Raw genomic sequence first — 14,271 nt, 5'->3', positions numbered from 1 at the left:
ACACACAACACACCCAGACCTTTCCCAAGGCCTCAAGTCACAGGGAGGTTGGCATTATTCCAACAGCACCCCGGCTGAATCCACGGTCATATTCTTGTTACTAAGATGCCGAGTTCATTCAAGATGAAATTTCAAGTGCATTTTTCTGGTTTCCATTAACTAGGTCTCCACATTCCTACTGAGCACCATCACTGCAGAATCCAAAGCCTAACTCCCAAAGAGTTGCTGAGTCCAGTGAATCTGCTACTAGGCTGAAATAGGAGGCTGATTTGAATCCTGGCAGTTACAGTCCCAAATCCTCTTATTGGGACAAGTTTAAATGCATTTGCATATCATTAACACAAATTATTTGTGCCATTGTTTGGTTATTAAATGTTCTAAGTCTTGATATTTCTGAGAGATTGTCAAGAGAGAATTCATTTAGTACATGTTGTTACAATCACAAATGGCAAGCAGAAATTCTCTCCCTATCCTCACTGGCCTTACTAAGGGATTTCACAATCTTGTCCACCCTGGAGAAACGTCAAAGGTAACACTGGGGACTAGAAGCCAGAGTGCTCTCACTGAAGGCTGAAAAGCACATCCTTCATATTGCACTACGGTCACAAGCAGAGAAAAACCCAGCTGGAAAGGCAGGCCATGAAACAAGGTGCCACTTCCAGAACTCTTCTGTGCAGCTTCTAGAAGAATGTTATCAAGGAAGACAGGATGGCTCGCCTGCATGGGCAGCGCGATAGGAGAATCCTAACATGGCCCCCAAGATGCTGGGCCGTGGTGTACACACACCCCCTCCCTGCTATTCAGTGCTAATAAAACATCACTTTAGGGACTAGGCAAAGGGATTTTAGAAGCATAAATTAAGGTCACAAATCGGCTGACCTCAAGATAGACCTGAAACAACCCAAATGTCCAAGATGGATGAATGTGGGGTAAAAATAAAATGTGGTATAATATTCAATGGAATATTATTCAGTCTTAAAAAGGAAGGAACTTCTGATATGAAAGGGATGAATTCTTAAAACATTATGCAAAGTGAAACAGGCAAGACTAAAAAAGACAAAAACATTGGGCATTGTGGCACATGCTTATAATCCCAGCTACTCAGAAGGCTGAGGCAGGACATTTGGAAGTTCAAGGCCAGCCAGTGCAACAAGACAGCAAGAACCTGTCTCAAAATAAATTTTTTTTGTGTGTGTGGTGCTGGGGATCGAACTCAGGGCCTTGTGCTTGAGAGGCAAGCACTCTACCAACTGAGCTATCTCCCCAGCCCTCAAAATAAATTTTTAAAAAGGGCTGGGGAAGCAGCTCAGTGACAGAGCACTTGCCTAGCATGCATAAGGCCCTGGGTTCAATCCCCAGTACTGTTAAAAAAAAAAAAATTATAGACAAACTTAGTTATATGAATCCAACTAAAACAGGCAGGTTCACAGAAACAGAAAATAGAATAGAGGTCACCATGGGCTAGATGAGGAAGCCCAGAATAGGGAGTTATTGTTTAATGAGTACAGATGGGAACTAATGAAAAAGAGGGGAAGACCTAGAGACCTAATCTCATCAGTCATTTAAACCTAGATTTGGAAGTCAGAAATGGGAAGGGAGAAGGGTTGGACGTGAAGACTGCTCACCGCTGGCTGTGGAAATGGGAGGGGTCAAGCGGGGAGGACCTGAAAGGCCTCTGGGAGCTGAGAGCAACCAGCCTCTAAATAACAACCACAAGAAAACAGGAGTCTCAATCCTACTACCCCTAAAATCAGGATTTTCCAACAACCTGAGAGTGGATTCTCTCTAAGTGAAGCCTCCAGGTGGGAACGCTGCTGGTTGATGCCTTGGTTTGTCTGGACTCCTGACCTACAGAACTGTGAGCTAGTAAGTAGTGTAACTGAAGGTGCTAACCTGTGCTATGCAGTGATAGACACAACAAAGTATGATCTGGCAACAGTCCAAAAAAGTTATGCCTTTTACCCAGTAGATTCACCTCCAGAATTTGTCAAAAACACAGCAAACATTATATGCACAAAGCTACTTATTTCATGTTATCTACAAGTATGTTATACAAATCTTACATGATGGAATATTCTGGAAGCATTTTTAAAATGACACAAAAAGGGCATTAGTCAAAACTGCAGAGTATCATAACTCACCATATTAGGGGAAATTATTTTAAAAAGAAAATCACCACCACCACAGAACCACCTAACTGATTTTCCCCATCCCTACCCTAAGAAAAAAACAGATTACCACTATATTTGTAGGAACACATTAAGAGGGTTTTGCTAGGCTATCTCAAAGCGGGAAGGCAGAAAGGAAAGGGTTTGAACAGAGGAAGTGGAAACAATTTAACCAGAGAAAAGGTGCTTTGTGGGGACAGGAGTCTACCAGTCTCACCACTCTCAGGGCACCACATGGGGAATGGCTGAGAGAAGTTAACAGGTTAAGAACAACGGGACTGTGGGGTTCTTGTTTGATCCCACTGCAAGAAAGGGAACCTGGCCAGGCATGGTGGCATATGCCTGTAATTCCAGTGACTCTGGAGGCTGAGGCAGGAGGATTCCAAGTTTGAGATCAGCCTCAGCAATTTAGCAAGACCCTAAGCAACTTAGTAAGACCCTGTCTCAAAAATTATAAAATGAAGGGCTGGGGTTGTGGCTCAGTGGTAGAGCACTCGCCTAGCATGCATGAGGCCCTACGTTCAATCCTCAGCACCACATAAAAATAAAACAAAGGTATTGTATCCACCTACAACTAAAACAAAATTTTTTTTTAAATTTAAAAATAAAAAGGACTGGGAATGTGGCTCAATGATTAAGCATGCCCCTGGTACCAAAAAAAGAAAGACACCCTGTGTAGTAACTTTCTTATCAGTTCATAGAAGACTAGCTTGCTGTGGATTACATTAGGTTATAAAGTAAGAAAAAGTAGTATTTTATGCCTGAATGTAGACTAAGATTTAAATTGGATACTTGTAAATATATTTCAAGGAAAAATATGAAGTGTTTAAAAGGTATTTGTTCCCAGATATTAGTTAATTTAATTATTCCACACTGTATTCATAAATCATAATATTTTATACCCCATAAATATACAGAATTATCAATTGTTAATTTATAATACAATTTTAAAAACTTTAAAGATAGTTGTTGTACAGGGTTTTAGTTTTATTTTTAAAGGTAGTTGTTCCTACAGGGTTTTAATCTTATTTTTGTACATAAGTCTGTATTTTCATATTATTTACATATACATATTATTTTAGAATTTAAAAATACTTTTTGCAAAGGCATTGTGGGTCTCTTTCTCCACTTCCATTGGCCACTGCCTAGGGCTTGGTCTATAGCAACAAACTCCAAAGTGTCCCTTTCCCATCCCCTCTCCTTTCTAATGCTAAACCTAAACACAGAGTTCTGATAATATCAATTCACTGCCCCCAAAAAACAAACAAACAAAAAACACTGTTGGTTTTTCACTTTGACTAGAATCAAACTAGAATCAAAGTTCCTCACCTCAGACCCTTCCAGACACTTAGAGATCCCGTAAGTCCTGCCCCTCCATTCTTTACCTAATCAATTCCTCATCTTTGATATTCAGTTCAGACTCTTCTAAGGTTTTCATGGGCCATCTCTGCTGTTACCCTGTATGAGTTAGCAGTTTCTTCTGTGCTTCCACAATACCCAGGACTTTTCTTTGCATAGCACTTATGAACTGCAATATTATCTACTTGCTGATGCATCTCCTCCAGTAGGTTGCAATTTCCTTGAGGGTAAATTCACCAGTACAAGGCCTAGCACATGGTATGCAGCAGTGTCTGCTAGTACAAGGCAATAAAGTCTTTAAGTTTATGGTACACAAAAACATGAACACAAATGTTCATAGCAACATTATTCCTGATACCCCAAAAGTAGAAACAACTCAAATGTCTAAGAACTGATGAACAGACATATAAAATGTGGTATATTCAAACAATGGATCTGACTTACAAAAAGGAAGAAATTTCTGATCAACACTACAACATAGATGAACCTTGAAAACCACTAAGTAAAAGAGGTTCATCACAAAGACTACGTATTATGAGTCCATTTACATGAAACTTCCAGAATAGGAAAACCTACAGAGACAGAAAGTAGATTAGTGGTTGTTGCTAGGGTTGGGGTGCCAGCAGACTAGAAGGCTAAAGGGTACAGGGCTTCACACTGGGGAGATGAATATGTTCTTGGAATGACTACGATGACCATTGCAAACTCAGTGAATAAACTAAAATCCACTGAATTGTACACTTGACACAGGTGAACTGTATGTGAATTATAGCTCAGAACAGCTGTTATTACCAAAAAAACTCACACTTTAACATTTTCATCTTTTAAAAAATAACAGGTACTTACTTTATAATAGTCAAGTGATGCTGAACTTAGAGACAGATTGCATTACAAAATCCATTTTGCACTTACAGCTAAATTTTGGCACAAACACAAATGGCTCTGTCGGAAAGTCGATCTCTCTGGGAAGAATTCATCACACAGCTTTCTGGGAGTATCTTTCTACCCTGATCCAATACAAAGGAACACCTCACTATAGAGAACTTCTGTTATCTCTAGAACAAAATCTAGGGTTTGTTTATTTGAAGGGACTAGGAAATAAATCAACTCCTCCTCTTTTAAACCCAGCTGAATAAAAAAAAGCTGTTCAAATAAAAAGAAAAGAAAGGACTTTGCCAGTTCATCCTTCCAATCTATGCAACTGGTTAACATTCAATCAATGCAAATCACAGCTGGGTCAGTTCCCTTACTATCAGTTTGTCAGAGGTCTCAGGAAAGACTAATGTATGCATTATCAGATCTCCTACAGCAAAACCACAAGCTGACACTCACTGATATAAAAAGGGTCAGACCATTTCAAATGACAAGCTTTCTATTTAAATTAGAGAGACAGACACTGCCGCCGAATTGCTTTTGAGCCATCCTTGTTTAATGCTTACTACAAACCACCTATCCAAGGCTCTGGTTCCCGAGTTCCCCAAGAGGGGCAATGCTTGGGAAACCCCCCTTTAAAATTGGGACCATTCTCATCTCCTCACAAACCAAAATGGCACACACTGGGTATCACTAGGTGAACCCCCTCATCTTTGTGAGGCTCAGGTTCCTCATCTGTAAATAAGAGAGGAGATGAGACATCTTCTGAAGTCTCATCTCAGTAAGTCCCTTTTGTCAGGTCACATCTGTTGCCTCCTTAGGTCTGTTTCCTAAAATAATAATAACATGTATCAATCAAGCATTTAATATGCACTGAGCACTGTGCTAACTGTTCTGCACTGATGTTTCTCTTTAATCCTCATAGCAACTCCATAAGCAGTGTGGAGAAAGTAGGCACAGCAGGCCTGAGGCTGCCATCCTTGCAAAGGCTTGCTTGCAGGGCAGCTGCTGGCTGGAGTCTGAGAGCCTGAACCCCAATAATGGAAGTGATCACACCAATCCCTAACTGATAAGAGTGGCTCACTGTGCCTAAACTCTAGGTCCAAGCAATGAGCTGCACACTGAGCACCCGCTTTCCTTCTGGGAATCTAGAATCTTGGTATATGCTAAACAGAGGTGCCTATGTAACCAGACTCCCCAAAACACCTTGGGCACTGAGTCCCTAATGAACATTTCATGTGTGTTTCACAACTGGATGCTGGAGGAATCAAGCATGTCCTGTGTGTCTCCATCATGACAGGACTCTAGGAAGTTCATGACTGGTTTTCTCCAGTCCTTACCCCATGTACCTTCACTCTTTGATTTCATTTTGTATCCTTTCTCTATAATAAATCATAACTGAAAAGCCAACTGTGACTCTCCTAGAGGCTCATCATCCTGGAGGTGGCTGGGGAACTCCTGACACCGGCAGGTACTATTACCCTTCTTTTGTGGATGAAAAAACTGAAGCTTAGGAAGTAAGTGAGCCACAATCCCATGGCAGACGGGTGACACTACTTGGGCCCTAACCCAGCACTTTAGTTCCAAACCCTCCTCTGTGGATGCTATGTTCCTCCCTCCCATCATCAATGAATCGTCACATTGTTTTCTAGAAAATAAGATATTCACAGCATTCACATCTTAATAGTCACTTCCACCAAAAATATTCCTACTATGCTCCTCCACCAGGAAACCAGAGATCAAAGTGGGACTGCTCCAGGAAAATATACAGGCTATTTACTATTTATAACTTTGTTCTTAAAGAATTTGCTGGGGTTTTTTATTGCTTTTGTTGTTATTGTGTCATGATTTGTTTTAGGTTTTTCCTTCTTTCCTTTATTTAATTAACTGATAGTCAGGTGTGGTGGTACACACCTATCATTCCAGCAACTTGGGAAGATGAGGCAGGAGGATCACAGCCATTCTTAGGAACTTAGCAAGACCTGCCTCAAAATAAAAAATAAAAAGGACTGGGGATGTAGCTTAATGGTAAACTACCCTTAAGTTTTTTGTACCCCAGTACAAAAAAATAATAATAAATTTTAACTGATAAATAAAATCATAAAAATTACATAAATTTATGGAGTGTCATGTGATAATTTAATGACTGATTTCATTTTATTTTTTGTGGTGCTAGCAACTGAACCTAAGGTCTCACACATGATGGGCAAACACATATCTGAGCTATATATCCACCACTTCATTTTTTATTTTGTGACAAAGTCTTCCTAAGTTGCCCAAGCTGGCCTTGAACTTGTCACACTCCTCTCAGCCTCCCAGGAGGCTGGGATTACAGTCATGTGCCACTGCACCTGTCCTAATGACGTTTTAAAATCGTTCTTAAAAAAATTTTTTTTGCTATGGAATATAACATATATATGAGGTATTTTGATACCATGAACAGAATAATATGGGCTAGGAATATAGCTCAGTGGAAAGTGCATGGTTAGCACACACAAGGTCGTGGATTTGATCCCATGCGCGCACACATCCGATGATGTACTCTCCACGTGGCAGAACAGACCCTTCTGGTTACTTTTAAAGACTGAATGCTATGGTTCCTCAGAATATATTCCTCCTTAGATCCTTTAGAGTTGATGACTACATTAAATTTTGGCTAATTTTCTTGCATTTCTTTATAATTTACTATACATGTGTAAAAATAAAATATTTTGTTTTATTGTGACTGTTTTTGACCATTATATAAATGGAATCCTGTGCTGTAAATTCTTTTGTGACTTGCTTCCCACCCCCACCCTCCCACACACACACATTGATTTTGAAGTTTATCCAGGTGGATAGGTTGTAGTTCACTTGTTTCCTCTGAGGTAGTTTTCCATTGCATGACTGTGCTGCAGCTGATCTGTCATTAAACATTTGGGTTGTTTCCAATTTTTTAAATTATAGATGATAATACTGTAAAGATGGTATCTGCATAGGCATAGAATTACTGGGCTCTCAGATGAGCATATTCTTCAACCTCACCAGAAAACGTCAAGCTGTTTCACAAAGTGGTTAAATTGTATACTTCCAGAAGCAGTGATTAATGAGTTGGTCCATATTCTCATCAGTACCTGATATTATCAGATGTTTATATTGTTCATTCTGCCAACAATTATTTATTGATAGTCTACTATATGCCAGGCACTGTGGATCCAGCAGTGAACAAAATAAAACTTCTTGCCCATACCAGTCTTATTGTCCATTGATTTTTCACCTATCTGGTACATATGAAATAGTCTGTAATTTGGGAGGCTAATTTGTATTCTTCTGATGACTGATGAAAATGAATATTTTTTCATGTTTAATTGAAAATGTATGTTTCTTCTATGAAATACCTATTTATTTCTTGTGTACTTTTAAAGTTGTTACTGCTTTCTTAAAGATTAAGAAGAGTATAAACATTTTCTTGATTCTAATCCTGTATTGGTTACATATGTTTTAATATAGTCTCCCAAACTGTGGCTTCCCTTCATTGTCTTTATGCAGTTAAATATATGGATTGTATTTTTTCATCCTCCGTAGAAGAATGTCCCTACCCAATGTTCGTAAAGATATCCTCTAATATTTTTTCTTTTTTTTCAATTTTTTTTTTAGTTGTAAATGGACACAACCTTTATTTATTCATTTATTTTATGTGGTGCTGAGGATCAAACCCAGTGCCTCACATGAGACAAGCGCTCTACCACTGAGCTACAGCCCCTGCCCAATACTTCTGCTTAATTTTTCCTGCTACCTCAAAATTGAAAATGAGTCATCTCAGCAGAAAATATGCCCTGATGGCTAATGACTTGTTAATCTCTGCATTATTACAACTCTTCGAGGAAGATAAAGACTTTTTTGCTCTAATAAAAAAACAAATCATCGCTGAGCATTACTGAGTACAGTGCCATCTTTTGGGCTGGGAATGTTCTCTGAAAAATCTACAGCTTTAATTTTCAAAAATTATTTTTTAAGACAGTCACAAGGATACATGCCTGTAATCCTGGCAACTCTGGAGACTAAGGCAGGAGGATCACAAACACCAGGCCAGACTGGGCAACTTAATGACACCCTGTCTCAAAAGAAAAAGAAAGAAAGGGCTGGAGATGCAGCTCAAAGGTGGAACGCTCCTGGGTTCAATTCCCAGTACTGGAAAAAAAATTTTTTTCATTAAAAGAATGCCTCAGAAAGACTAGACCACAATACAAAGAAACGAAAATGGCTGCTGAAAATGGTGAAAACTACCAGGCTTGGTGGTGCACACCTGGTGGCCCACACCTGTAATCACAGTAACTTGGGAGGCTGAGGTGGAAGGATCACAAGTTCAAAGCCACTCACAGCAACTTAGCAAGGCCCTAAGAAACTTAGCGAGACCCTGTTTCAAAATAAAATATAAAAAAGGGGATGTGGCTCAGTAGTTAAGCACCCATGGGTTCAGTACCTGGTATTAAAAAAAAAAAAAAAAAAAAAAGGCTGGGTATGTAGCTCAGGGGCAGAGTGCCCCTGGTTCCAACCCCAGTAAAGCAGGGGGAGGGGACCTCAGTAAGTGGGGAAAAAAAACAGAAGAAAAGCAGCCTGCTGAATAAACTCTTAAATTTGTTTTAGGTTTATTCCATAAAGATCAAATGGTTTCAAACAGCTTTTTTTTTTTTTTTTTTTTTTTTTTCTTGGTGGTAAGGATGGATCCCAGGACCTCACACATGCTAAGCAGGTGTTCTATCACCAAGCACACCCCAGTCTGGACATTTTACCTTTAATAAAGACCTGATCAGGGCTGGGAATGTGGCTCAGTAGTAGTGATTGCCCAGCATGCATGAGGCCCTGGGTTCAATCCCCAGCACTACAAAAACTAAACAAAAAAGACCTGATCAAAGAGGCAGTGAGAGTTTAAAAAAAAAAAAAAAAGGTAGAAAACTGAGTGGAATCTGAAAGACCAAAAGGAAAAGGTGGTGCACATGAAGACTGTACTGAGCTGATAACACTGTCAATGGGTACAGGTCAACAGCTCTGAAACCAGTTCCCACATACCCTGGAACTGAAGGATGAAGGGAGGATGGTAGGAGTCAGGTTCCTCACAACAGAGTGGGAAGTTACTGATAAGCAGGAGGAGGCCGCAATGATCCAGGTGGCAACAGATTAGAACTGGAGACAGCAGTACAAACTCATGTTCAGCTTCATATAGACACAGTACACAAAATAAAGAATTTATATTTTACTCTAGATACAATAGGATGCCAGTGAAGGATTTTCATAGAAAGGGATATGAACAAATATCACTTTGCTTTTTATAGCAATTTTTAATAGCAATTTTATTCATAATCATCAAAAACTGGCAACAGGGCTGGGGTTGTAGCTCAGTGATAGAGTGCTTGCCTAGCACAGGTGAGGCACTGGATTCAATCCTCAGCACTGCATAAAAGTAAATAAAGGTACTGTGTCCATCTACAACTAACTAATAATAAAATAGAATCAGAAAAAATTGGCAACAACCTAAGTGTCCATAAACAGATGAAAAAATACAAAAATTATGGTCTGTCCACACATAATACCACTTGGCAATAAAAAGGAATGGACTGGGTTGGGGTGTGGATCAATGGTAAAGTGCTTGCCTAGCATGCATAAGATCCTGGGTTTGATCCCCAGCACCACTAAAAAAAAAAAAAAAAAAAAAAGGATGGACTAACCTATATGTTCAATGTGAATGAATCTCAAAAACACTGATTAAAGGAAAAAAGCCAGACTCAAAAGATTCCACAGCTACTTTGGACATTAGTGACTGAGTTGGCAAGATCTCACAAATCATGAAGTGGAGACATTAAAGCAAGATGCAGCTATGATTGTACGGTTCCCATCTTCCTCATAACAGTCATATGCTATGGCTTTCTTGAGCAGGCACTGGATGCTGGAGACTGAACCTAGGGCTGTTCACACACGCACCCTGAGCACGTGCTCTAACACTGAGCTAACACCACCACCCTTACTGCTGCATTTTCACACATACTATTGAGCTGGAGACCGCACACCTTACGTCTCCAGTTCTAAAAGCTGTTTAATCTCCAGTCCTCTCAATACTTTTTTTTGGGAGGTGGTAGGCATCAGGTATTGAACTCAGGGGCACTCGACCACTGAGCCACATCCCTAGTCCTACTTTGTATTTTATTTAGAGTCAGGATCTCACTGAGTTGCTTAGTGCCTCACTTTTGCTGAGGTTGGCTTGGAACTCGTGATCCAGAGTCACTGGGATTATAGGCTTGTGCCACCGTGCCCACCTCTCAATACTCTGAACAGCACTTTTCTTTACCCTGGTCCCAGTTACAAGCAGCTATTTAATGGTAAATCATTAAAATGTAATGAAGGGCTGGGGTTATGGCTCAGTGGTGGAGCACTTGCCTAGCATGTGTGAGGCATTGGGTTTGATTCTCAGCACTGCATACAAATAAATAAAGGTTGATCAACAACTAATAAAAATATATTTTAAAATGTAATTAAAATAAAAATACAATGTCTTGGTCATACCAGCCCCATTTCCATCATCACTGAAAACTCTACAGGATAGTATTGCTCTAAAGGAGTATCCTGAAGTTTCCTTATAATGCTAACACCCATGGTTCTGGGGACCACTTCAGAGCAGCTGCCATGCAGCACAGATTCTTTACTATTAATCAGTGGAACAGTATCTTAAAGCATTATTTTATAAAATAAAAATTATGCTTGTATAAACTATATAACCAAGAGTGTCGACTTTCAGGTGGATTTTCCTCTGAAAACCTAAAAGCTTTCATGTTTTAAAAATTATTTTCTGGGGCTGGGGATGTAGCTCAGTGGTAGAGCACTTACTTCACATGTTTGAGGCATTGGGTTCAATACTCATTGGCTTTGTACCACATAAAAACAAATAAACAAAGATTAATTTTTTAAAAATTATTTTCTAAAGCCGGGTGTGGTGGTGCACACCTGTAATCCCCATGGTTCAGGAGGCTGAGGCAGGAGGATCCCAAGTTCAAAGTCAGCCTCAGCAACTGGTGAGGCACTAAACAACTTGAGACCCTGTCTCTCAATAAAACACAAAATAGGGTTGGGGATGTGGATCAATGGTTGAGTGTCCCTGAGTTCAACACCCAGCACCCCCAACAAAAACATTATTTTCTAAGCCAGGCATGGTGGCATACACCTGTAGTCCCAGTTACTCAGAAGGCTGAGGCAGGAGGATCACAAGTCCAAGACCACACTGGGCAATTTAGTGAGACCCTGTCTAAAAAAAGGGGGGTGTTGCTGAGGAAGTAGTTCAGTGGTAGGGCACTCCTGGGTTTGATCCCCAGTACTGCCCACCCCCAAAATTATTTTTTTAAATGTGGAGCATGTTGAAAAATATATTTTTCTGGTCTTCTTTCTCAGAGAGGCAATATGAAAAGTGGTAACTTTTTCTTTCTAAATTGTTGAAATAGTTAATAAAATGGGTTCCTGCCCCTCCCAATTACTACCAAAATCAACCACAACCCTGTGGTAATTCACAGAACAGATATACCCTTTAAACTAAATTAAAAAATCAAAAAGAAAAACAGAAACTCCCATAAGGCAATTAAATTACCTAATTTACTTTGTTCTCTTCCTATGACAACTGCTGCTTAATTATTTGCTCCTACTTTGTGGCATTCTAATATATATGTCAGCACCCTCTCTGCAGGTCTCTTGAATTACATCTCAATAAAGAAGAAGGGGTGCGACTACTGGATATCTGTGAGAATTCAAGGGTTTGCAGATTATTATCTTCCAATTTAGCAGGCTCAGACACTCTACACATGATTCTGTTCTGTCCTAGTCCCCAGTGGAAGCAATTAACAAGAAGGGTAACAGCAATATGGTTCTTTTTCCCTAGGAGTCTGGCACCTCCCTTGGGAGAGCAAGCCTCACAGAGACATCTTGCTGACAATGTGAAGTGCTTCAGGATCCCTTTATCCAAAAAACAAAAATGGTCAAATTCTTCACGAGGGCTACTTATCAGAGGGCAGTGCAGAGCAGACTGGCGGGTGGCTCCTCTAAGCACTAATCTTTATGGCAAAAGACAGGATAGAATTTTAGAAAGAAACCACCCCACCTACTTATTGTAATATTTCCCTGAATGTAAACCAACATAGTGCTTGCACAGTGTGCAACTGATAGGAGCTCCATAAACCCTTGTTGAAAAAATGAGTGAAAAAAATTTGGACAGGTAGAAGATATCCAATAAATATGTATTGAATAAGTGGAGAGAATCGCCAAGACAGGCTCTTAGTGCTAGGGAAGGGGGTCATGATATTACTGAGGTAGCTCAGGTTCTGAGCTACTTATTATGAGGAAAAACAGTATAATAAGCTGAACAGGGGCCCTGTAGTTAGAGCCTGGGTCCAAATTTCAATGGCATCTGCCATATTTTGGGAAGCCTTAGCCAAGGGTATCGGCTTACCTTTATGGAATAAAGGGATATCACATATTTACTTTAAGGGCTCTTTTATGAATTACAAAAAGTAAATATAGGTAAATCACTTAGCACAAGACTTAGCATATAGGAGACACGTTAAAGAAAAATGGTAAAACTCCTCAATGAGTGCTAACGTTTCTTTTTTTAGTTGTAGTTGGACACAATGCCTTTATTTTATTTATTTTTATGTGGTGCTGAGGGTGGAACCCAGTGCCTCGCACGTGCTAGGCGAGCACTCTACCGCTGAGCCACAACCCCAACCCTGCTAGCGTTCCTTCTTGCCCTGTGCCTGTTACTGTGTCACACTTTTTAAAGGTGCGACCCATAAAATCTTCACGCCCACCTTGTGCAGTAGATAAGATGATCCCTTCAACAGGTGAGAAAACTGAGGGTGCAGGGAGTAACTGACCACGTAGGGACTGTGCAAAGATTTGCGAACCTGGGCAGTGCCTACACTCCTGTCCACTACACGTTATTTTCCATTACTAGAACATGAGCAACCACTTAACTCGCAGGAGCGCTGAAACAAGCACTTTGCAAGCAGTATTTCATCGAACCCACCCCCAAATCTTGTGAGGCAGGGTTAAGTCCACGCAGTCGAGGGAAGTTCTGCGACTTGCCGAAGTCAGCGCGCGAAGTCCTGAACCAGGGAAGCGGACACCTCCCAGCAAACCCCCCTGCGCGTGGGAAGCCGCCCTCGCTCGCGCGCAGCCTCTGCCCCAGCGTCCCAAGGCAGTCCCCCCTCCTCAGACGCCGGCAGGGGATCCGTCAGTGCCCATCCCAACGGCCCACAACGGTCATCAGGTCTCCCTCGCTCGCTCCAGTCTGACAGCTCCAGGTCACCCCCAGGCATCCCCAGCCCGGCTCAGGGGGTCTCCGCAGGTGAGGCAGCATGGGTGGGGGAAGGGAACCCAAGAGGGCGCATGCCCAGACGGCTCCATTACCACCCGCCAGCTCACCTGGGAGTCGCGGAACTCCACCACCACATTCTCGCTGCTCCATCGAGCCGCCATCTCCCTCGCCCAGCCGCGGTAGCCGCAAAAAAAAGCCCCCACACCCCTCAAACCCTTGTCCCCCAACTCGGTGAGCCCCACGCTGCCTGCCTGTCGGCCTGGCCACGCCCCGTTCCCCTTTTCCGCCTGATGGCAAATCATTGGCTGACCCAAAGACAGGCTCCGCCCCTTCTCCCGTCTCCTCCAATTGCGGCACTAAGCTGCCAAAAACAGGCACACACCCCCCCCTCGCTTCCGTCTTCAGCTTGCGTTACCCACGCTCCCTGAGGCTTCAGACGCCTCTGCCGTGAGCTCTGCTGGGAATTGTAGTCCAAGGTCGCGCAGCGCGGGTAACCCTCGCTTGTGACTCAGGCATTCTCCCAGACCTAGTCTACGAACC

General features: G+C 41.5%; 1 protein-coding gene across 11 annotated transcripts in view; it reads right to left on the bottom strand.

The window, feature by feature from the left end:
• The window catches only part of Wdr59 (WD repeat domain 59), a 72,582-nt gene extending 58,613 nt beyond the window's left edge, over positions 1-13,969 (bottom strand). For 5 of the 11 annotated variants that reach the window (XR_007105457.1, XR_007105458.1, XM_047529046.1 and 2 more), the window contains exon 1: positions 13,839-13,969. Coding sequence is in view for 8 of the 11 variants with exons in the window: in XM_047529046.1 (XP_047385002.1) it covers positions 13,839-13,892 (54 nt within the window). In the remaining 3 variants the exon portion in view is untranslated. The remainder of the gene's footprint in view (positions 1-13,838) is intronic. The other 6 variants (XM_047529037.1, XM_047529041.1, XM_047529039.1 and 3 more) reach the window with 4 other exon arrangements.
• Between the last annotated feature and the right edge of the window lie 302 nt (positions 13,970-14,271).

The sequence above is a fragment of the Sciurus carolinensis genome, chromosome 16 (assembly GCF_902686445.1).
Source record: "Sciurus carolinensis chromosome 16, mSciCar1.2, whole genome shotgun sequence".
In the NCBI taxonomy this organism is placed as follows: domain Eukaryota; kingdom Metazoa; phylum Chordata; class Mammalia; order Rodentia; family Sciuridae; genus Sciurus; species Sciurus carolinensis.
This window is presented reverse-complemented; position numbering and strand designations above follow the sequence as displayed.